The sequence below is a fragment of the Arvicanthis niloticus genome, chromosome 9, assembly GCF_011762505.2.
Source record: "Arvicanthis niloticus isolate mArvNil1 chromosome 9, mArvNil1.pat.X, whole genome shotgun sequence".
Lineage (NCBI taxonomy): Eukaryota > Metazoa > Chordata > Mammalia > Rodentia > Muridae > Arvicanthis > Arvicanthis niloticus.
Genome location: NC_047666.1, coordinates 1094231 through 1120787, shown reverse-complemented (window position 1 = coordinate 1120787; position 26557 = coordinate 1094231). Strand labels below are relative to the sequence as shown.

The following is a 26557-nucleotide window of genomic DNA, read 5'->3' as shown; positions in this document are numbered from 1 at the left end:
GTTATTTCCAAAGAATTAAGTGCCCCTATTGCACCACTGGGGATATGTTGCTGTGCTGGTCATTGTTAATTATTAATTACTTTTCTCCCTTGGCAGCTTACATTGCATTTTCTGGTATTATAAGACCTAGTGCTCAGGAAAGAGGCTTACAGGTCTTTACCAGTTCAATCTCTCCAAGTTCTATGTCCAAAGTTTTTGGTTACTTCAACAATATGGTCATATCTTCAGGTTCTAGAAGGAAAGCAAGGGCAATAGCAATGGCCTACATTGGTTTGGGAATCTACTAAATATCCTTCTATCCCACTGGCCAACAAGTACAAAGGGTGGTTTCTCTTGCCTAGAACTGGGATATTTGTTCAATAATCTATGACCTCTAGAGGAAGTATTATCAATATTTGTAGCTAAACTATATATACAGATTTTAAGGGGGATGTGTATGTGTCTGTGTGTCTGGTATACTTTTAAGTAAACTTATAAAATTATAATCCCTATTATTTCTATGCTAAATTTCTGTTTATTTGACATGCATCCTAAAGTTTTTATATTTTATTTAATGTGGCATTAATCAAGGTTGGGCATTATAAACCTTCAGTTTCCTTCCTACTAACTTATTTTTTTAAGCCAACTCATTAAGACCCATTTATAATAATATTTTTTGGGTCTATGGTTTTCTGCAGTGTGACATGAAATCAATACTAAAAGGAAGATAAAGAAAGCGTCTTCATCACCATAAGCCCCTTTTTATTTCCAGACAATGATGCATTTTGTTTTCAGTCAGATTTATTTATTTATTTATTTATTTATTTATTTATTTATTTTTTTCTTTCTTTCTTTTTCAAGGCAGGGTTTCTCTGTGTAGTCCTGGCTGTCTTGGAACTCACTCTGTAGACCAGGCTGGCCTTGAACTCAGAAATCTACCTGCCTCTGCCTCCCAAGTGCTGGGATTAAAGGCATACGCCATCACTGACTGGCTTCAGTCAGATTTCTATTGCTCAATATTTAGACCAATGATATTTTCATTGGCATTTTACATAGAGCATTGGCATTTTACGTTGGCATTTTACATGAACTTGTGTTCTTGTCCTGATCAACATTCCAGTTTTGATGAATTTTTTCCAACCTATTTTCATTTTTATTTTAGAATATGTAATTATAAAGTAATATGACATTGTATAAAAAGAGTAGATTATATTATAAATCACAATGTGATGTTTGGTGCATATATATGTAATTCTGCATTTATCACAATCATAGTCTTATTTCCAGAATTTGTTCATCACATAACTTGTCAATGTTTTCTCATTTTTCCTACCAACAGACCATAGTAAGCCTCAGTGGACTACCATTACTAGTTTTCTAGCTAGTAAATCTTCATCATTATAAATACCCCTTAGTAGTAAGACAGGAGCCAACATAAAAATGAGACTAACGCTACTGCCAGCAATAGCTTCTAGAAGGTGAAATTCCAGGTATGCTCTGTCATCTCCCTTATTTATTTTATCAATGATGCTGCCCTACCAACATAACAAGACTATTGAGTCCCATGAGCTTCTGCCACAGTGAAGAGTGATTAGCATAGAAGCATAAGAAATAGTACCTAAAAATGATGAATTATAAATCCAAACCTAATTTTCTGGATTTATATGGTCCTATATACTTTTCTATATACTAACCTTTTTTACAATATCTATTTAGAGAAGAGGCAGCTTATAGTTGCCCAAGTGTAATATCTGAGTGACAATTTTATTAGAGGGTGAGGCAGCAGGTGACCCCCTCCACAGCTAGTTCTCTACTATACTCTCTCTGAAGTGAGTCAGAACACTAACATATCACTTTTCATCCTTAAAATAAAGTGAATAATTTATAGAGAAAAATAATACTTAACAGGTTTTCCTAGGCTAACTTGGGCAGTATCTTACATGAAGGAACTGAACAAAACTATACAGGACATAAAAATGGAAGTAGAAACAATCAAGAAATCACAAAAGGAGACTACCCTGGAGATAGAAAACCTAGGAAAGAAATCAGGTGTCATAGACTCGAGCATCACCAACAGAATACAAGAGATAGAAGAGAAAACCGCAGGTGCAGAAGATATCATAGAAAATATTGACACAACTGTCAAAGAAAATGCAAAATGCAAAAAGTTCTTAACATAAAACATTCAGGAAATTCAGGACACAATGAGAAGACCAAACCTAAGGATAATAGGTATAGATGAGAGTGAAGATTCCCAACTTAAAGGGCCAGTAAATATCTTCAACAAAATTATAGAAGAAAACTTCCCTAATCTAAAGAACGAGATGCCCATAAACATACAAGAAGCCTATAGAACGCCAAATAGACTAGACCAGAAAAGAAATACCTCCCATCACATAATAATCAAAACACCAAGTGCACAAAACAAAGAAAGAATATTAAATGCAGTAAGGGAGAAAGGCCAAGTAACATATAAAGGCAGACCTATTTTGTACCTTACTGACATAAATTGGTATAGTTATGCTCTAACTGTATTTTGAGAGAAAATTTTATTTTAACAGGAAGGGTGATATGTAGGTGGAGCTAAGGTGGAAGGAGTACAGAGAGGAGGACTAAGGAGAGGAGGAGAAGAAGGAGAAGAGGAGCTAGGTGATGAAAGAGAAAGAGAGAGGGAGGCCAGACATGGAAGCGGATGTTCACATGTCTCGGCCAGTCAAAGATAGTTGATATATCTAGATTGGGTATTAGGTTACACTTCTGATTGATATTGAGCATTACCAAACCTATAAAGCCTTTGGTTGACATTAAAAAAAGTTGTATAAAAGCAAAAACGAGAAAGGGGTATGGGATAGGGGTTTTCTAGGGAGGGAAAATGGGGAAAGGGGATGGCATCTGAAATGTAAATAAATAATATCCAGTAAAATATAAATTAAATTTCTGGTAAAAAATTAAATTAATATAATTAACTATGAAAAAAAAGGTTTTCCCAGAGCAGGTATATGAAGATTATATATTTGTTTAGATTTTTAGCCGTTATTTGTTCTTCACCATGGCTGGCTTCAAACATAACTGCTTTTCACCATAGCTGGCTCCAAACAAAATTGGCCTTGTCATGTCATCTCTACATTCCAGTATTTCAAAAGAGATGAGGATATGAATTGGAAAGTTTTAATCCCAAATCTCTATTATTCCACTATTTCCTCATTTAAGACACCCATTTATTGATTCTGATGATTTTTACATAATATGTCAACCTAATCTAATCCATTGTCTATACTTGTGGATCAAACTAATGACTGATACAATTATTCTACCACAGATATTTCTACAAAACATTTTATAAAATTAAAACTAAATCAGAATGCTATTATAAAATTTAACAAAATTAAGTATAATTCTGTAAGACATCATCAAATCTTATCTTCCATTAATTCAGAATGATCTTTCAAATTTAAACATTTATTTTATGTGATACATAATAATATAAATATTTTACACATAAACTGAATCAAAGATATCTCTGTAAAATCCATCATTTATTTATAGTAAAAACATTCAAAATCATAACATTTTTACAAAGTATATATAGTTTTAAGTAACGGCTATTATGAAGGTATTACACTGCACATATCTATTTTATATTATTATCATCATTATCATTATTTGTTGTTTTTACTGTTTTTTGTTTTTCAAGACAAAGCATCATTGTATACCTGAGCTATCCTGGCATTAGATCTATATACCAGTATGACCTCAAACCCACAGAGATCAGCTTGCCTCTGTGTTCTGAGTGCTAAGGCTCTTTTAATGTGCAATTATTATCTCTGCCCCTGCAGAAGAAGCACAACCATATGTCTCTTAGTGCCTTCTACTTGGCTGCCTCCTGGCAGTCTAACCTTGTCACTGATTTTCTTTTCATCCCAATACTTGTTATTAAATCTATTATTTAAACTAACTTCAAGAAGCCCCAAATTAATAATGTTTATTGATATGTTTCTCTGTACAAAAAAGTCAAAATATGTTTGAAACTATGAAATTTACTTTACCACACAGATTTTAAGAAGTATAAACAAAAATTCCTCTCATTATGTCCTAGGAATAAGCATGTGTGGGATTAGGGTGAAAGAAAGGAGAGAGGATATGAACATTCAGGGCTGGCACTGTACCTGGCTCAGCCATGGAGCAAGAGGGAGAGACTGCCCAAGTTATATGTATGTCGATGCTAAGGATTGATTTAAGGGTTTAGTTACACTATCTAATACATCTCTGTATCATTTACTCATAATAATTTACCCTATAATCACACGATAGTAAAAATGAATGCTTTCTTATTGCTTTTAGTTTTGCTTGTTATGCTACTGAACATTCAATAACTCTTGTATTGAGAAACATTTAAAGTGTTTCCAACATTTTATTACTATAGACATGTAAATGAGTAGTTAATATGTATATATTATTTTATAGTTTGGCAGATTCACAATTTTGAATATTAGAGGTTCAATAGTACTATATTATGCTATATGGGAACTATGTTATGCTATATTATATGTCTAACTACAGCAACACACATTTGCTAGATACTGAGCAATTCTCTCTTAAAAGGCTCCATTCAAAAAGAATACTTTTTACAGTGTTCCTCAATGTCTACCTGTTAGGACAACTACACATTAAAGACAAACGTCACCTGGATGCTCCAGTGTGGGGGAATTAAAGGCCAGGGAAGTGGGAGTGGGTGGTTGGGTTGGGGCACATCTTCATAGAAACAGGAGGAGTGGAGATGGGATAGGGGGTTTATGGGTGGGGGGAAATAGGGAAAGGGGAAAACATCTAAAACGTAAATAAAATATCCAATGAAAAGTTAATTTAAAAAGAAGTTATCTTCACAAAATAATAAAAATTTACATTTTCAAAGAGATAGCTATGAAACCAACTGCAGATAGAATGTTCTCAAATATTTAATCCCAAGTTGATATACAGTGGCAAACTAAAATAGGGTACAAGTTAATATGAACATCATTATGGTCTGATTTTTAAATTTACAATATATTAAGTGGGTATAAAAATTTAGCATGAAGCAAACATCTCAAATTATGGTTGAGAATTAATTCAGAGAATAAACCTCACACAAGTTAGATGTAGGAACACCTAAGTACCACAAGGTCACCTTTCCCTAGATCATCCAGTAGACTCAATATTTTAAAGCTTACCTTAATACTATTGAACTTCAAAATAAAAATAAGTGTAAGAATTTTCACTAAAAAAAAAAAACAAACAAAAAAACAGTCTTTTTAAAAATATGAACACAGTTAGACCATATAAAGTACACTAAATGAAGTATTTTTTAAATGTGGAGTTATAATATTTCATATGAATTTAAACTACTACAAAGGATGTGTGTTCTCTTAGTTGATGTGATATAAATTTTACTCTCATATAATTATAAATGTGGTTTTGAGGGCTGGAGACATGGCTCCGCAGTTAAGAGCACTACCTGCTCTTCCAAAGGTCCTGATTTCAATTCCCAAGAACCACCTGGTGGCTCACAACCATCTGTAATGGGATCCGATGCCCTCTTCTGATGTGTTTGAAGAGAGAGAGCTACAGTGAACTCATATACATAAAATAAAGAAAGAAACCTGTTTTTAAGATGTGTATTTGAGGGTGTGTCCTTGGTTACTCTTTACTGTCAGCATTGAAATTGACCTTACAGTAGCAGCATTAATCCATGTTGGTAGGGACGTTATAACTAAATTTTAGAATAACAAATCCAGACCACTGACACTTTCATTGACTTGAAAGTAAACAATGAAAAATAAGATGGTAGCCGTTATATTGTTCCCCTTCAAACATAAAATATTGATGTTTTGAACTATTAAGTATTTAATTGGAGCATTTCTTTATTTAAAAAACAACACCTTTAGGCAATATGGCCATTTTTACTATATTAATTCTATCAATCCATGAGTATGGGGGACCTTTTCATCTCCTGAGGATTTCTTTTGACTTGAAGTTCTTGTCATATAGATCTTTCACTTGCTTGGTTAGAGTTAGGCCAAGATTCTTTAATTATTTGTGATTAATGTTGTTTTCTTAATTTTTTCCCAACACAATTATCCTTAGTGTAGAAAAAAACTACTTATCTGTTTGAGTTAATTTTATATCCAGCCACTGTGCTGAAGTTGGTTATCACTATAGAAGTTCTCTAGTAGAATTTGTAGGGTTGCTCATGTATACTATTATATCATCTGCAAATAATGATATTTGATTTCTTCGTTTCTGATTTGTATTTCTTTGACCTACTTTTGTTGTCTAATTACTCTAGCTAGAACTTCCAGTACTACATTGAATAAAGGCAGAGAGAGACAGGGGGCAGTCTTGTTTTGTCCCTGATTTTAGTGAGATTCCTTCAAGTTTCTCTCTATTTAATTTGATATTGGCTGTTAGTCTGTTGTATATTACTCTTCTTACCAAAAGTAATCTACAAATTCAATGCAATCCCCATCAAAATTCCAACTCAATTCTTCACAGAGATAGAAAGAGCAATTCTCAATTTTACCTGGAATAACAAGTAACCCAGGATAGCGAAAACAATTCTCTACCATAAAAGAGCTTCTAGGGGAATCACCATCCCTGATCTCAAGCTGTACTACAGAGAAATAGTGATAAAAAAACTGCATGGTATTGTTACAGAGACAGACAGATACATCAATAGAATAGAATTGAAGACCTAGAAATAAACCCACACACCTACATTCAGTGTCCAAATTATTGTGAAAAGCACTTGAAGCTAATTAATTGGCTTTATAATCATGTTGCTGTGGTCATTTACTCAACTCTTACCTGGGGGTTGGAGATTCTGTTCCTCTAAAAATTCTAAATCAAGCATCAGATCATCTTCATCCAATTCACAGGATCCCAAATGATTAAGGACATCCTGAAAGGAAAGAAAACTGATTACTGAGAGAAAGCACAGAGGATTTAAGGAAATAGGGAGGTACAGGAGCCATGAAGCAAGACACTGATAAAAAAGTCAGAGATGGACCCCTGTGACTTCTAATTCTACCAGTCCATTGAGATACTTTAAGAATTTTCTATCCAGGAAGTAGTGACTCATGCCTTTAATCCCAGAATTTGGGAGGCAGAGGCAGGTGGATTTCTGAGATTGAGAAACCCTGTCTCAAAAAACCAAAAACAAAAACAAAAAAAACAACAAAAAAAAGTATTTTCTAAACTTTTAAACTTTTCCTATTATTTGCTTCCATTAGTTATTCCAGCATTTACAACTAATAATATACAGTTTTTAATTGAACAGATATACATGTGAACCAAAAATAGAGAAAGAAACAAGTCTCCAGAATCAGAATTAAAATGATTGTTTTCACACAAAACAACAAAAAACACCTATTTTAATTGCCATAAAATGATCAGTACTTACATATTTTAAAGGTATGTAAATTTTCAAACATACAGGATCTGCAAATGAATCCTTAGTTTTATTTTTTTCTACTATTTCTAGTTCTTGGTCACATTATCAGTGCATTAACTAGGTTCTGTCTCATGAAGAGGACCTCAAATACAACTTTTGATAGTGGTAGGTTAGTCCCATAACATTTGTGTCACTGACTACATTAGTATATCTTGCTGGCAGGTTGCTGTTATATGTCAAAGTGTTTGTAGTTGGACAAAATTGATGATTTTAAGTTATATTACTGAGTGATAAAATGAAAACACCATGGTATTTGTACAAAAACAGACACACTGAGTAGTGTAATCAAATTGAAGACCCAGACATAATTCTTCATGCTTATAGATAACTAATTTTTACATAGAAGCCAAAAATACACACTCAAGAAAGGACAGCATCTTCAACATATGGTGCTTGTCAAGCTGGCTAGACAAATAGATCCATATTCATGCACAGCAAAGGCTATTACCATCCCAGCAAAGTGGTAGACTACATAATAGGAAGAATAATTATTAATTATATATTTGAAGTATTTTTCTATAGGAATCTAGTCAAATAAATAGCCAAAAATATTTTGAAAACAGTGAAAATAATTTATTTCTAGCATATGATCAACTTTTAAACAATTCAAGAAAGAACACTTTCTGTGTTTTGAGCTTCTAGGACATAGTTTGTGCTGCATCCTTGCCTTTTGGGAGAAACCCTCCACTAAGACACCATGCTCACAGATTCTGGCATGAGTCAACACAATGTTCTTGATAGATTATCCAAGATCACTCTCTCAACTACCCCAAAGACCAGAGCCTTTCTCAGAGATGAAAAACAGGGGGATAAGGGTAGGCATGGTCATCAATATTGTAAGAGACAAAATACAATCCATACAGGGGCCCTGGATGGGGTTTTATACAGGGTCTCTACATAGACAAGACCACCTAAGAGTACTTCTGACATAATACCTATTGAGGAATAATCTTCCTGATTCCAGTTCCCTGGAGTTTTCAAGGCTCAAGGGCACTGATGATTTTGAATCTTTTTATTTTTTATTTTTTAATTGTTTTATTACATTCCAAATGTTTCCCCTCTTCTCAGTTGCCCCTCCAAAAGTTCTACACTCCATGCCCCCTCTCCTTTGCCTCTGAAAAGGTGCTCACCCACTACCCCTCCCACTCACCCACTCTCATCTACCTCACTTACCCATTCCCTTTTCCTAGGGCATCAAGTCTCTATAAGATTAAGCATCCTCTCCAACTGAGGCCAGGCAAGGCAGTCCTCTGCTACATATGTGCCAAGGGTTGATCACCACAATATGTATGTTCTTTGGTTGGTGGCTTAATCTGTGGGAGCTTCTAAGGGTCCGGGTTACTTGTTATTGTTGGTCTTTTTATAGGGTTGCAATTCCTTTTAGCTCCTTCAATCCTTCCCCTAATATGTATCTGCATCTGTCTCAGTCAGCTGCTGGAAAACCCCCTCAGAGGACAACCATGATAGGCTCTTGTCTGCAAGCAAAACATTGTATCAGTAATAGTGTCAGGGTTTGGTACCTACCCATGAGATGAATCCCAATTTGGGTCAGTCACTGATGGCCTTTCCTTCAATCTATGTTCAATTTTTGTCCATGCATTTCTTTTAGAGAGGAACATTTCTGGGTCAAAAATGTTGAAGGTAGGTAATGGCCTCATCTGTCCACTGATGGCCCTGTCTATCTGCTGGAGGTGGTCTTTTCAGGTTTCATCTCTCCACTGTTGGGCATTCTGGCTAAGGTTATTTCCATTGAATCCTGGGAGGCTCTCACATTCCAGGTTTTCTGAGACTTTCTAGAGTTTCCCCCTACTCCCCACACCTAACAGCTCATTTTTCCATTCATTCGTGTGGCCCTCTGGGGTTCTCTCATATCTCTCCCCATGCCTGATCCTGCTAATGGGTGTAAAAAAGGAGACTAATTTTTTTCAGTAAGATACATTCACTGCTACAATTAAGTTCCGCATTGTTCTAGACAAGCAGGGAAGAAGGGTCTCAAGCCATTCTATATAGGAACATGATAGTCACACACACAGTCACAGGAAAGAAGTCGAGAAGTTAATTGATATTAATAATTGTATCTCAAGCATAAGAGGCACAATGGTGTGCTTCATACTTGTGATAAAACAAAAGCAAAAACAGAATGCACCATGAGAGCTAAGTGATGACTAAGCAGCATCAGTCCCTCATCTCCTAGTAGGTGTAAATGCTAAATAACAAGGAAATAATGAGAAACCATGAATATTTAATAATGTAGATACAGAGCTCTATACATCTTAATAACAGGAACATTATTGTAGATTGCTAGGAACTGAAACATAAAAAGAATCATTTTATGTGAGGGCACTGCAGTATTACACAAAATTAAAAGGCAGAATTGAACATCTTTAAAAAGGCATGAGGGCACCTGATAAGTAGAGTTCAATTAAAAAATGAAAGTCTTAAGTAATGGTCACAATTTTGGGTTTATATTTTTTTCTGAATATACGACAAATACAAATGGCTAAATAAAAACTCATCAAAAACTAACACCCGCAAATTTAAGACATGCTTTCTTTCAATTGTTAATAGAGAATGGTTATTAAGTACTGAAAACATGCTAAACACAGACATAGATATTTCTCAAATACCAGGAAAATTAAAACTTTGGCATCTAGAAAGTGCAACAGCAAAGAAAACAATAAGAAGAAATATATTTGGCTGGTAAACCTACGAAACCAGGTTCAGGGGAAACATCTTGAGTTGTGTTAGATGTTTAGTTAATGCAGTATTATTTAAAACTGTCACAGAATGTTGGTATTGTGCAAAGAAATTTTCACTTACATAAAGTCACTTGCATTTATCAATCGTTGGCCATAATGCCTGCGCTATCAGAGGCCCGTTTAGCGAATCCTTTCCTGTGCCAATAAATTCAGGCATATTCTGTATTTTCCCTCAAACAAATGGGTTATCAGTTCTTTTGTTAAAGTGCTTATCTACGTGAAGTTGAGTTTTCTATGGAGTGAGAGATAAGGTTATAGTTTACTTCTCTAATGTGTATCAACCAAGTTTTACAAGTGCTATTTGTTGAAGATGTTATCTTTTCTCACATGTGTATTGTCAATTTCTTTGTCAAATCTTGTGTGGTTGTAGGAATGTGAGTGTCTGTGTAGGTTCTCAAGTCTATTCTGCTGATCAATGTGTCTGTTCTTATGCCAGTACCATACAATTTTTATTATTTGTCTCTGTAGTACAAGTTGAAATCTGTGATTATAATACCTCAAACAGTGGTATGATCATTCAGAATTAGTTTAGCCAACCTGGGTCAGAATCTGCCTTTCTAAATAAATTTGAAAGTTATTTTTAGTTTGTGTGAAGAATTATGCTATAATTTTGATGGGGCTCATTTATTTTATGGATTGCTTCTGCTTAATAGCTACTTCTACAATACTATCCCTGCCAATTCATGAGCATGGAAGGCCATTACATCTTCTGGTGTCTTCTATAATTTCTTTCTTTTCACTGTACAACCTCACACCTCAGATATATTCTAAGATATTTGGGGACTGGAATCTATGAAATTGTTTCTTTAATTTCTTTCTCAGTGTGTAGGCTCTTGCTATTTAGAAAGGTTGCTGACGTTCATGTGTTAAGTTTTCTATCTGGCTACTCTGTTGGATGTGCTCACCAGCTGAAGGGGACTCTAGGAGTGTCTTTGTAGTCTGTTATATATCATCTGCAAACAAGGATATTTGACTTCTTCCTTTTTTATGTGTAACATTTTATGCTGTTTTGTCTGTCTTATTGGTCTGTAAAACTTCAAGTCTCATTGGATAAGGATGGAGAGAGCAGATGACTCTGCATTTTCCTTATTTTAGTGACAATGCTTCAAGTTTTTCTTCTATTCACATGATGTTGGTTATGGAGTTCTGATATATTGGCTTTATTATGTTGGGTTATGTCTCCTGTATCCCTAAATTCTACAGTTTTATGAGGATATGGTGTTAGATTTTGTCATGGGTCTTTTCTGCATTTAATGAGATGTTTGGGTGGTTTCTGTCTTTGAGTCAAGTCATAAAGCAAATTATATTTATTGATATACTTATGTTTAATAATCATCTGCATTTGGCATGATGCTGAGTTACAGTAAGGAGATGATTTCTTTGATAAGTTTTTGAATTTGGGTTGCAAATATTTTATTGAGAGAGAAAGAGTTCATCTGAGAATCTTGTCTATAATTCTTTTTTTAGTTAAGAGCCAAATTACAGAATGAAAAAAAATCACTACTAACTATATATTTGAAAGAGCCCTAGTATCTATAATATAAAATAACTAAATGATGAAAATAAAAAAATAACATATTCAAAATCAGAGTATAAAATTAAAGTTTTCAAAAGAAAAATTACAAATGCTTGAGAAATGTATTTTAAATATTTAACATTGTGAGCCATCGGAGAAATGAAATCGAAAACGACTTTGAGATGTCTTCTTTATATAGTCAAAATGGCTAATATTAAAAAAGGAAAAATCAAAAACTAACAAATAAAACTGATGACAACAAACTCTGGCTTGGCATAGGAAAAGAGGAACACTCACTACTGTAGGAGTGCAAACTCATGCAGCCACTATTGAAATCAGTATAGTGGTTTCTCAAAAAAGCTACATGGAGATCTACCATATGATCCAGCTATACTGCTTCTAGGCATACACTTATATGATTTTGTATCCTACTAAATAAATAAGAGTAGCTTATCATGTACACTGTTAATTTATTAACAATAACTAGAAAGTAGAAACAGCCTAGATGTCTATCAATTGATAAGTGTATCATGAAAATCTAATGCACATACACAGTAAAATATTACCCGGCATTAACAAATGAAATTACTGACTGTTGGTCTTCCTGTGGAGTTCCTATCCCATTTGGAGCCTGAAATCCTTCCTCCTATTCTTTCATAAAAATCTGCAAGCCAAATTCACTGTTTGGCTGTGGGTGTTTGTATCTATCTGAGTCAGCGGTTGGGTGGAGCCTGGCAGAGGACAACTTGTTCCTGTCTGCAAGCAACAGAATATCATTAACAGTGTTAGGGATTAGTACTTGCCCATGGGTTGTGTCTTAAGTTCAGTTGCTTATTAGTTGGCCATTCCCTCAGTCTCTAGTCCATTGAATTAACAATCAAGTAACATACATAGGCTGGACCGAAGCATCCCCACACATATGTAGCAGATATGCAGGTTGGTCTTCATGTAGGTCCTGAACAACTGGAACAGCGACTATCTCAAAAGCTGTTGCCTGTATGAGGGATGTGTTCTTCTAGCTGGGCTGCCTTGCCTGGCCTCAGTGAGAGAGCAAGTGCCCACCGTTGCAGAGACAGAAAGTTCCAAGGTGGAGGGATATACACAAGGAGAGCCCCACTCACTCAAGGAGAAGGGGATGGAAAAATGAAGGGATGGAGGAAAAATTGTGGGATGGGTAACCAGGAGAGGAGCAGAGAGCACTATGTAACATGAATAGGTAAAAACATTAAATAAATTTTTAAAGGGAAAAAATATAATCATTCAATTCACATGTAATGGGTAGAGAGGAAATGATCGTTCTGAATGAGAAAACTGACTTAGAAAGAAAATAGCTACCTGTTTCATATTTGGAGGCTAGATATAAAATTTAGATAGATTTGTTAAAATTGAAATATGCATATATGTTGGGGAGGGGACATGATCATCAGAGGATTACAAGAAATAGAAAATAAAACAAAGGTGGTACAAAGGGAAGGATGGGAATAGTGAAACAAGAAGGATTACGTGGAGTGGGGATGGGAGGGCGGGGTAGAGGAGCAGGAACAAGAAAGGAAAACGAGTGATGAAGATCTTTAAGACTTACAATTAGAATCTGAATACTGTAGAAGCTTTCTAAAATAGTTATACATACAAATATGAACAGAGTTAAAATGGGGTTTGAAGAGATGAGTCAGGATTTAAAAAAAAAATGTGCTGCTCTAGCAGAGGACCCAGGAGTGGTGCTCAGCTCATGTATACTGGCTCACAACCATCGTGAACTCCAGAGCATACAACACCATTTTTGGACCTTACGGATACCAGACATGCATGTGGTATACATGCAGGCAAAACATATATACATATATATATATATATATATATGTATGTATATATATATATATACACATATATATACATACATATATATGTATATATAAATATGTATATATGTATTACTTTTAAGATCTAGAAAGAGTTTAAATGGAGCTACACTGTGACATGGAAACAATGCCTCTCCCAGCCAACATAGACGATCAAAGAAAAGTTCACTGGAAAGTATATATTACCTCCTTTTAAGTTTTTGGTCAGTTGAATCCTTCAAACCTTCCCAAAATACTACAGGATATTGTCATTACTCTTTATTAATGTCCAAAATTTTGTGGTAGGACCCTATTACTAAAGATACAACATACTTGACTGAAAGGAATGGAGTACTCATGACATTACCAATACAAAGTTTTCACTTTTATTACTTAACTTTCATAATGCTAGTGCTAGTTTTACTACTCAGAAAGAAAAGTTTCTATAAGAATTCTGCATGTTATAATAATGACTGGCCATTGAGATATGCATACTGGTGTCATAGCGACATAAATATTACAAGAGTAATCAGTCACTTTTTGCCTAGATTTAGAGCCTGCTAAACAAGACAGAACTCATGCCTACTGCTCCATCACCTTAGCCTCACATCTGTGTCTGGGTAGGTCATAGCACACATGGGAGATCCTAATACTACTGTTCAGCTAAATTGTAATAGCACTAAATTACCCCGTAAGTTATCTGTATATCCCCGTATTAATGTATCTCTCATCCCTCAAGGAGAATCTTTTTTATGCAGTAGATGATGATTAATGCAGACACCTACAAATTACCAGCATTTATAGAGCCAGATACTGTAGATGGCTCAGCTCTAAATGGGACATCCATATCATACATCCTTCCCACTCACCTCAGGGATCATTGTAAAATGGGGAGGCAGGACAGAAATGTCATAAGAGTCAAAGGGAGTAAATGTTTACAACAAAACATCATTTGGTGGACATGACAACATCGTTAGTGATGAATTTACAGTCCTGTGACTATATGTGCCAGACCTGTACAAGATCAATTCAGCAAAACTTTCTACATGGACAGATGTGACTCAGGAAATGCCACCTCTACCTGAGTGGCTATTAATAATTGATGGCTGTCAACATGGGGCAAGTAAACATTTTTTACAGGAGATCAGGCTCCCAAAGATTACTCATGCTACAATAGGTGGTGATCAACCTATGTAGATACAGGCAGCAATAAGTGAACTCAACTCAATCTGTGTGTGTGTGTGTGTGTGTGTGTGTGTGTGTGTGTGAGAGAGAGAGAGAGAGAGAGAGAGAGAGAGAGAGAGAGAGAGACAGAGAGAGTCTTTTAATATGAACAAATGAAGTTCAGTGAGGAAAATGATAGGAGATGTGGGATAAGTTGGAGAAGAAGAACTAGTGGGAAAGTATGATCAAAACATTATATATCATATATTGTTGGTTATAGGTTATATATTATAGGTTATGGTTAGGTTATATGTTTATTATATGTTATATGTTATGAGAAATTCTCAATTTATAAAAACAAAAATGATGTTAATAGAAATAAAATCTTTTGTTTCAATATAGAAGAAAAATGAAGAGGTTTGTTGGGTAAAATAAACCAGGTTCAAAACCATAGAGTCTCACTCATACACAGATTCAAATAGCTCAGAGTCAAAGAGGCAAAAAAAAAAAAATGTGTGGTTACCAGAGACTAAAGAGGTGTTTGGGATAAGCAAATGTTGGTCAGGTTATAAATATCACTAAGGATAAATGAGGTTTAGAAGTCAGTGCTTGGTTATTTACTTAATCATAATATGTACTTGAAAACTACTAAGAGTAAAGTATCTTCACTACAGGAACACAGAAATTGCAGATGTTAATCAACTTGGCCAAATATTCTCCAGATTCCATACATATTACAATATCACAGTACACACATAAATCTATGCTGCTTCTTTTAGTTAAATGTAGCATGTAATATAATCTCATTAAAAATAAAAATCAACTAAAGTAAATTGATATGCAATTGTTGATAATTTACAAATTGTAAAAAATCCTGCTTATACAAGACAAAGTATTATTTAAATGCCATTAAATTTTGATTTAATGCATATTCCAAATCTCTGCTATTCAGGACTTATGGAAAAAACTGAGAAGTCCTGATTATTTCACTGAAGAGCAAATTACAGAATAATTCAAAAGACTACTAAATTGGATACTAGTAAATCCAAACACAAGTACATCTAAGAATATTCTAAGCAAACATTTCAGAATCTTGTAATACTAATTACTCTTATAATTTCACAAATGTGTTGATATCAGAAATTGTTACAATTTCTAATGAAGTAAATCAAGTATTCACTTTCTAAGCTCTAGGAATGCAACTGTCTAGCAGAAATGACTTCTTTCCTCAGACACCTTGCAGATAATTGTATTTTAGAAAAAGAAATGACTATATCTTTTGTGACAAGAGTAAATATCTGTTCTCCAGAGCCTATTTCCTATTGACTAAAACAACGAAGTTGAATTTAGGAAGCTACAAATTTGAAACACATGCTATGGTTGCAGCATTTAGATACATCCATTCCACAATGACTTGTAACATGCAGTGTTAGTCTTGTTAAAGCTGCATTGTGATATAGACAAAAACTATGATCTTGCTAAAAACTAGGGTAACTAATACATACCACTACACAATAATATTTCTTTGAAAAGAAAAGAGTTACATCAAGAGGCTATCAAATCATTAGGTTACCTATTATCAAGTCAGACTTAAGGTATCTAAAAAACAATACTTGACATACTAGTTTGTTTATACCTTAAAGGTCATAAGATATATAACACCTACAAAGATTTCTCTGCATTGATTCTATTAGTATTTGGAAGATTTCCCTCTTTAAATCTGAAACTGTATATACATTTTGTAATGTGAATTAAAACCATACATTATCCATTAAACTAATTGCTATCATGTAAATGTGTACAAAGAATGTAGTTGAATGGTATATATTTTGTGGGTAGGTATAAAGTAGTGAGGTAAATAAAATTAAGTGTCTATGAATTGTAAATTTTTCCTTATTTTCTGATTAAAATTAGAGAATCCCAAGATTTAAGTGCTAAAGTACAGGAAATAGAGAGATAGCTCTGTGGTTAAGAGGACTTGGTTCTCTGTTCTCTTACAGAGGAACTGGGTATGGCTCCCATCTCTGTCTCTGTCTCTGTCTCTGTCTCTGTCTCTGTCTCTGTCTCTGTCTCTCTCTCTCTCTCTCTCTCTCTCTCTCTCTCTCTTTCACACACACACACACACACACACACACACACACACACACACCAGCTTGCAATGTACTGTAACACAAAAGTTTCAGAGGATCCAACTCCCCCTTCCAGGTTTTGTAGGGACTGCACACACATGATGCAAAACAGACTCAGGCAAAACATCCAAACATATAAAATGAAAAAATAAAGGAGGAAAATACAAAAGCACTGGCTAGGAAAACAATTAACGTTAGATAAATTTTAAAATACTATCTGAATTTCTCAACCTTTAAAAATAAACTCTGATCATGCTAGTTTTATTTTATATGTAACAATCTATGAAAAGTAAGTAGGCTTGAGGATTAGGTAAAATTGTTTCTTTTTTTTTTTTTTTTAGCCTGAAATTTACTGATTTTATTTTTTTTACTCTTTTTTTATTGGATATTTTATTTACATTTCAGATGCCATCCCCTTTTCCCATTTCCCCTCCCTAGAAAACCCCTATCCCATGCCCCCTTTTCCTTTTTGCTTTTATACAATTTTTTAAATGTTAATCAAAGGCTTTATAAGTTTCGTAATGCTCAGTCAGAAGTGTAACACAATACCCAACCTAGGTATATAAACTATCTTTGACTGGTGGAGCCACGTGAACATCTGCCTTTATGCTCCCCCTTTCTCTCTCTTTCTCTCTCATCACCTAGCTTCTCCTCTCCATCACCTTCTCCTCTCCTTATTCCATCTCTTCCTCTCGGTACTCCTTCCCCCTTAGTTCCTCCTACATATCACCCTTCCTGTTAAAGTAAAACTGATTACATCTGCCTAGACAGAGTAATCAGCCCTTAATAATTCTGCATCACTAGGTCTGACAGATGATTCTGGGCCAGAAGGCTGAAGATTTGATGCTCCAACGTTAGGTAGTATAGGGGCTTTCCAGGTGTTCAGAGGTCTCTATAAATTGGATAAGTTTTAGAAGCTATACTTAGTGCTTCCCGTAATTTCAGTTAACTCAGTCATTCTGGATTTCTGACGGGGTTGAACACCTATAGTCTCATAGCCAATCCTGGCTATTTACTTTGAGAGAAAAGATCTGAGTGGATGGTTTTCAGCTGACATTCATTATAAAGCCAAGAAAAAAGCCAGGTTCAAAATTAAGTGTTTTAGTTAGGAGAGATGACAGAGGTCCTAGTTAGTCAACAAAATGATGGACTGGGTATTAGGACTATCTTATACCTCACTGGTACAAATAGGCATAATTATACTCTAATTGTATTTTGAAAGAAAATTGTTTCTTTTAAACATTGTACCTACTTAGATATTAGAATAAGCAAATATGGACATACATGGAGGCTAAGCTGTGACCTTGTCAACCTTTGTCAACAATCATTCCTGTTAATCATTAGTCACTTACTGCTTCTAACAGGAATTTCTCATAAAGTATTCACTTGGATTTATTCTACACATACACATACATATGCGCGCACACACACACACACACACACACATCAAATATATGAAAACAAAATCCTGTAGTGCTAAATCCCTTTATTAAAACTCTACAATATAATCTCAATCTCCCTTTTCAAAGAAAATTTAAAGAGATATATTAATTACAGAAAATATTATTCATAGATTTCTTTAGCCCTTCTAATAAATGGATTCCCTTGTCCTAGATACCTATAAATTAAATATAAAATCACATCTACACTAATCTATTGTAAACTAAAACAGATGTGGGAATTGCATTACCAAAATAACAGAAAAGACTATATATTTTAAACCTATAAGATATTTTAACAAAATGTACTATTTAAGGAAATCATTCATGTGCTAAAGATTCTGAAGTATTCTTAATTGCTATACTTACTCCATTTAAGCTGGCATTGAACTTCTGAGGTATGCATTGATTTTTTTTCTAAAGTTTAGTCTCACTTAATTTTCACTATTTCTGATTTGTATGATGCTAAAACTGTTCAAATATTCCATCTTTTTAAAATTCCATTAGCTGAATTGGGGTCTGCCAAAGAGACCATCGCATGTATCTTTGCCAAAGCCACGACACTGCTAAAGCAAACCATTAACAATAAATCAAATCAATCATTATGGATATAGACAGGAGTCACCATAAATGATGAAAATATGTAAGTGTAAACAGCTTTCTGTAGTAAGGTCCAAGAGTGGGTCTGGGCTAATCTTCACATGCAAATACTGGAAGATGAGAAATAGAGATCAGTACATAGCTTACTGAATTATTCTTAAAGTGTTATCAAGTTATTTTATAACTTGATAAATCTTGATAAATCTTGATAAATTTTATAACTTGAATAAAATGTTTCTAAAATGACACTTATTCTGTCAATCCAGGTGTCAAATATTAGGTTTTATATATGTGATGTGTACTACTGATCCAACTACTAAATTTTCCCTTGGATGCCAATGTTATTTTATATTTTCTTATTCCTCATATAATACTTTTTTCATTAGAATGATGTGGATTCTAATGAGCAGATTACACACAGTTCATCTATCATTTCTATATAGATATACACATGTTGTACTGATTATTTGGCACTTGTTCAGAATTTATATAGTTAGTGAATTTTTTATGGTTCTAAATTCCTGGTAAAATAACCCTCAGTGGCACAGAATATCCTACCTGAAACTTAGTGTAAACAACATATTAATAACATTATATAATTTTGCAAATTATAAATATATATACATATATATGTATACATATATATGTATATATTATATATATAAAGTGTGTGCCAATATGTAATATTTTGCACTATTTCTAGGCTGTTAGCACACCATGGTTTTCTTTGTTCTTTTAAGAACATTTTTATTACAGTATCTAGTTCATTTAATGACCTTTAATCATAACTACACTACTTTCCAATAATGACCATAGGTTTCCTGCACTTGGATGACATGGCTTTAGCAGCAGCAAATGTTTTAAGAACTGCACCCTAGTCTATAGCATTTAGTGCTTCATTGTCAATGAATCTCTTAACAAGCACTTCTCCGAGGACAATGAATTTTTTCTCAAGTAAAGGAGCCAGTGTGCTAATTACTTACCTGGTTTCTACCATAGGCAGGTATAAATTTTTCGACCTCCACAGTAGTGTGGCTTAATAAAGTCTGAATCTGTATCATCTCGTGCCATGGCTAATGCAAAAACTCTTAGACCTCCTGTGTTTTCTAACTTCTACCATGTGCTTCACTGTCTACAAAAAGATTAATGCCACTAAGTATCACATTCATTATACCAGTTATCTTAAAAAATAACAGTCTGCATTAAAGGGAAGGGCTGATTCCAAGACTCTTGACACACTGTTTAAAAACAAAGCTATACTGCACAAAAAAATATATCATCAATCATTCTAACTTTTTAAATTACCTATTAAACACTCCACAGAATAATTGAATATCATTTAGACATCACTCCCTGTTTCTCAAGAGGATGGATCTTTTTCCATCCTTCTCATAGCACTGCTTTCTTTACCTTGATTACCTTTTTCATTGTAACTCAGTAACAATGTTTTTAATATACTATGATTACTGCAGTCATGGGAGGTAGAGGAAGGGAAGGTTCTGGATAAGGTAGAGGAAGGAAAAAACGGGGGGGGGGGGGTAGGTTCAGGTATGGAAAGAGACAGGAGAGAAGTCCAGAGCATCAGAAGAATAAATAGAAATCTGTAACAATGGTGGTGGGAAACAGGGGAACCACAAGAAAATACCAGATGCCAGGGAAATGAGAGGGTCCCAGGACCCAGTGGGATGACATTAGCCAAAGTACTCAACAGTGGGGATATAGAACCTGAAGAGACTACTTCTAATAGATAGACATGGCAAAAAATTGAGAGATGGTGCCAGCCACCCATCTAAAAATTTTTAATCCAAAATTGTCTCTGTTAAAGGAAAAGAGGGCATGTTTGTGGGGTTTTTTTTCTGCAGGATGCTGGAGGAGGATGCTGGCCACCAGGGCGATGAGTGAAACATGCTGATGCCAAGACAAAAAATGATGCTGACCTGTGAGCTTGCTGAGTCACCCTGACAATGGTGACTGGGAAGCTGTATTGGACATAAGTTCCTGACTCACCATTGCTTACTTATCACCCTGATGGGACAAGCTGCCTTGCCTCAAGTTCTTAGACCTTGTGTAACAGAGAATCAAAAAGAGAAGTTATAATGCCTCTTGTATTGTAATTAAATGTGACCAATTATTTAGACTCAATCATATACTTGTCTAGAAATCAATCCAATATTGGAAATAACAGTCTTCATTTGGAAGTCTGGTTCTGGACATTTTCAGAGAGATATATGGAAATTAGCTGCAGTTCTCTATGATGTTATGTAAGCAAGAAATAAAGTTAGGGCAGGATCTGGATTTCAAACAGGGGTTAGCACATATGTTAAGGCTCTTTTAATTGTCAAGTTAAAAATACTTTTGTTTCTTCTGCCGTATTTAATGTAAGTTGCATTGATTGTACACCTTCTAATTGTGTTTGTGTTTTGAAATGTGGCATGTCAATTATGGAGGTCTAACAACCAGCTTTTGTTTTAGTGCCCTGAGTATCACAGAACCTTGATATTCTAAAAATAGCTTGTAAGAACTGGAAGAAATGAGTCAGGCTTTAAGCAGAAGCAAGAGAGTAGTGGGCTTGATTATTGCTGGTATAACAGCTTTAATTACATTAATTGCTAGCACCACTGCTTCTGCAATTGCTAGCACCACTGCTTCTGCAATTGCTGTGACACAAGAAGTTAAGACAGTTACTTTTGTTAGTCATTTAGCAAAAAAAAAAAAAAAAAAAAAAAAAAAAAAAAAAATGTGACTAATGTGTTGAATATACCAGAGGATTTAGATAGGCATTTGGAAGAACAGATTGATGCTCTTTATCCTATTCAAATTACTGGAAGGAGGTTCAGAGTTTAAGAGTAAGGAGCCATCTGTAGTGCAATGTCAAATACCATTGGATTCATGTTAGTTCTACAATTTACAGTGGTAGTCATTATAGATAGGAAGAAGTTTAATGACACCTGCAATGTGTTTTGCATAATTCTAACACCTCTCAGGATGTTTTAAGGATACATAGGGAGCTTATAAATTTCAAGAAAGCTGCTCTGCTGAGCGTTGATGCAGTAGGTACTGCAGATAAAATTACCCATTGCCTGAGGTCAGTATTTCTATTTTGGTCAAGCTTCAAAAATGGCATATATAGCTTGATCATGCTAGCCTTTTTTGTCCTGGGAATACTTTTATTCCTGCCCATTGTCTTAAAGCTTTTCTTCAATGACATCAACATGTTGGCAGCCAAGTCCATGGCTTGAACCTGAAAATGGACCCCCAGACAGTTATTAAATTAACAGGCTGGCAAAGCCAAGGACTGGTAAGATTCTGCACAGAGCCTTAACAACTAGTGCATTGCTTTTGATAATGCATATTCCATGATGGGTAAGGAAGGCACTCTTGTCAGAACAACCTAAGACAGGTTCAGTCTTGTTAATGAAATAAAATGTGGGGGTGGTCGGAGGCAGAGAGCCTTTGGGGCTGCTTGGCAAAAATCTGACATGGGCCAAGGACAAGGAAATGGGCTGCTTGGCAGGAATATGCTGGGTAATTTTAAATCAACTTAATACAAGCTAAATCATTTTGGAAGAAGGAACATCAATAGAGAAAACACCCCCACCAGATTACCTTCTTTTCAAGTTTGTGATTCATTTTGGTAATTAATATTTGATGTGGGAGGGACCAGATTACAATGGGGGTGTCACCCATGGGCTTGCAATCCTGAATGCTATAAGAAGACAGGCTGAGCAAGCCATGCAGAGAAAGCCAATAAGCAGCACTTCTCCATGACCTCTGCTTCAATTCTAGCCTCCATCTTGAACCCTGACTTCCCTCAATAATAGACTGTGATGTGGATCAGGAAGGTGAAATAAACCCAGTTCCTTCTGTGCTTAGTATTTTATTGCAGCAACAGAAACTCTGAGGCATCATACAAGCTTTAGAGTGTTAATTCTGTATGCAACATTAAAGCATCCATTTCCTCAGGGAAACTCAGTGCTTACTTACAGCAGAAAGTAGGTGTCCATTTTTGAGAATGTAGATAGAATTGGGAGAGTACAAATATGTCCTAGAGTTTAGAATAACTATTGACTAGCTGATCGTGAAGAAAACAACACACATGGCTCTGTGGGAGAAAACCTCTTCAAATGACTTTTATGTTGTGTATTTATAACTTTTCCTCTTACTTATGAGAATGTTCAATAATGTAATTCTTCATTCCATCTGAAATGTGCACTAGTATTATCCTAACCCTGCTTTGTATTTACAGTGCTATTAACTTAACCAGGCTTGTTCACTCACAACGATCCGCACTGACTGACATAGCTTATAAAACCCCTAATAGATTCAGATTACTTCTAATTATGGAGCTAAAGATGAAAACACCTGCATTTGGTTGTAGGTTTCCTGGAGCTTTTACATTGACTTTCTATATGACTTTCTATTTCTTCTCCTAATTACTAGTCTCCAGGAACCCGGTTACTGTTGATTTTTAGTAATTATAACCTTTAATTCATATTGTCAATAATGATGATATCTCGGTATTTAAATTCAAAATAAATGTGCAAAATATGTGATATGTTAAGGCATATGAATATATTTATAAATGAATCTTGATATTTGCATAATTACAAATTCTAAGAAATAAAAACCTAGAGTTAGTTCTTAAAGGGTATGTTATCTGTATACTCCATAACTGATTTCAGAATACAATATGCGCATTAATTGTTTGAAGACTAATGAATATCTAGAGCAAGAACATTGTAAGCAGATTAATTGTAATCATTTGTTCTTGCCATACACCTCCAAAGCATACAGGAGTATATAAAATATATAAAACTTGAATTATTTGCACATGATCTGATAGTAGAAAGTTAGATTTAAATTAGACTGTTACTTATAGGTAAGGTCTGTGTTTGTTTCTTACAACAGCTTCTGGCTGCTAGTTTTTCAAGCTTTGTAGCCAGGTAAGAAAAGTAATCTTCTAAGCAATATTAGAAAAACTAAGAATCACTAAACAGCATTTACATGGCATTGGTTGTCATCTAAACCAATGATAATGCCAAAAAACAAATGTGAATAATTCATGGTGAAAACGAAATATTCCATCTCCTGCAGTTTTACACTTTTCAAAGAAAAAAGAAAATGTATAATAAATGTAACAATAAAAACAGGAGGCACTTTAAATGTGCAGAATCCTTTGAAATCATGGTTAAAATGCCAAGTGCATAAGGCAAAGCTTTTGAATCTCTTTTTATAAAATAACACAAAGCTTTTGAAATAGACTTTCTCTGAATAATGCACATAATGGGTTAGAAAAGAGTCTACAAACCTTTTGGTTTGTTATAATTAAATCTTTCACAAGCTATGTTGAAAACAAGCTAGATCATCAATAACATAAATAACAGTTTTACTCCTAAAATTGAGAAATGTATATGACCCAAACTATATTTTAAGCATGTGCTATCATGTCCAGTTTATGGAAAGCTGAGGAGAGAACATTGTGAACATGGCAAACAGAGGACAAGGACTCTACCAGGTGAGCTAAATACCCAGGCCTTGGCATTTCACTGTAATTCAAGAGTAGTAAAATCTTAAGTGTTGTTTGTGCAACCTGAAAAGGTAAGCTACTCTCTATATTTAATTTTCTAACAATCACTAAAAAAATTGATATATTTTGAAGGACTTTGAAAATTATAGAAAATAATATACCATTGCTTTCAATGTACCTTTGCTGTTTATGATTAAAAACGACTTTTCTTTGTAAGTATTGGCTTTTCCTCAAGGAGATAAAGGGAAGATGAGCATGGTGCTTGGCAGTGTCAGGGGTACTGTGCTGTCAGGCGAACCCAAGTGCATAAGTTAATCTGAAAGTGGAAGTGAGGGCAGGAGTCTGTACTAGTTTGCAGAGTAATCATATAACCAAATGTTTCCTTAGAAACATTCATAATTTTTAGAAAACTAAAACCCCAAGAAAACAAATATTTCATGTATTTATTGAGAACTTAAGTAAAACTCATAAGAACATGTAAAACAAATAACTGAAGAAATATATAGATTCAATTTAATCCTCACAAATTTTCAGTGCCATCCTTCACAAAAAGAGAAAAGTTCAATTCCAAAATTTGTACAAGTCAGAAAAAACTTTAGAAGACATTTTGCACAAAGTAAACATAGGTAGAATGATTACTCTACCAGACTCCTAGTTTTATAATAAACCTATGGTTGGCAAAACACTGTGATACAGGACTAAAAACAAATACATATGCTAATTGAATAACTATAAACCAAAAATTTTCAGAAATAAGATTAATGGAGGATTTAAATGGAAAGCATAACACTGTACAAGTAATATTAGAGGAAAATCTCCCTGATCTTGGTCTGGACCTTGATTTCTTGGCTGTCACTATGGAACAAGCAGGGGTGGGTGATCAATGGAATCAAACAGAGGGCCCAACTATAAGACCCCATAACTACAGATGACTGAATTTTAACAAAGATACCAAAAATATACATAGATCAAAACATACTGTCTTCAACAAATGGTGCTGGCAAACCTGGAGAGAAACATGTACATAAATGAAACTGAACTCTTATCTCTCACCTCTAGATAAATCCTCAACCCTAGATGGATCAAAGACTTCAACATAAGACTTGATAGGCAGAAACTTTGAAGTAAGAAAGCAGGGTGTACATTTCAATATGTAGACATAAGTATAAAACCTTTTTAAGTAGGACACTTGCAGCATATGAAATAAGAACAGATATTAACCAATGAGATCCTCATAAAACTAAAGAGTTTCTGTACGGTATAGAAATTTGTCAGTTGGGTGGACAGACTGCTCATAGAATGAGAAAAAGAATTTGTTAGCTATCCATACAACACAGAATTAGTGTCTAAAATACATGAAGAACTCAAAGAATTAAACCTTAAGAAAAAATTGAAAATGGACTATGGAGCTGAACAGAAAACGTTCAAAAGAAATATTGACAACTAGTAATCACTTTAACACCTAGACCATCAGGAGAATTCAGATTGCTACTTTAACATTTTGTCTCACCCCTAGTCAGATTGGCTGTCACCAAGAATAAAAAAAAATAACAATGGTAGTGTAGATATGGTGAAAGAGAAACACTTATACAGAGTTGATGGTACTGGAAACCTCTGTGACATGTTGGTAATTAGTCTGGTGATTTCACAAACAGTGAAAAGGAGAACACCATATGACCATGTACCACTCATGAGCATACTGTAGAAGGATTCTATAGTCTACTTTAGAGACGATTTTATGGTTTAATAGCCACCATATGATTGAATGTTTGGTCTCCAATTGGTGGAACTCTTTAGAAGATTGAAAAGGCATAACAGTGAAAAACAGTGCCTGGCAACCAGGAAAGATGCTTGCACTTGTGCATTAAGACACAGTTGGGGCAGGGAGAGATATTGCTCTCTAATAGACATGATACTCACTTCACAGCAGAAGCCTCTTTCAAAGCTAATGAATATGAGTGAAAGAGTTGATCACAGTGCTCAGAGTAAATGACGACTGAGCACCCATTCCTAAACAAGACAGTTATATCTTCCCCTCGAAGGCATGGGGAACATCTCAGAAAAGCAGCATAAAGGACATGAGAGGCGAAAGACAGGAAGCAGGAATGCTGTCTTCTCGT

At 34.7% G+C, this 26557-nt stretch overlaps 1 protein-coding gene across 6 annotated transcripts in view; it reads right to left on the bottom strand.

Annotated features, from left to right (window-relative positions):
* Window positions 1–26557, bottom strand: part of Ccser1 (coiled-coil serine rich protein 1) — a 1108363-nt gene that overhangs the window by 913896 nt on the left and 167910 nt on the right. For all 6 annotated transcript variants that reach the window (XM_034511175.2, XM_076939866.1, XM_076939867.1 and 3 more), the window contains exon 4: window positions 6820–6913. In XM_034511175.2, the coding sequence (XP_034367066.1) occupies window positions 6820–6913 (94 nt within the window). The remainder of the gene's footprint in view (window positions 1–6819; window positions 6914–26557) is intronic.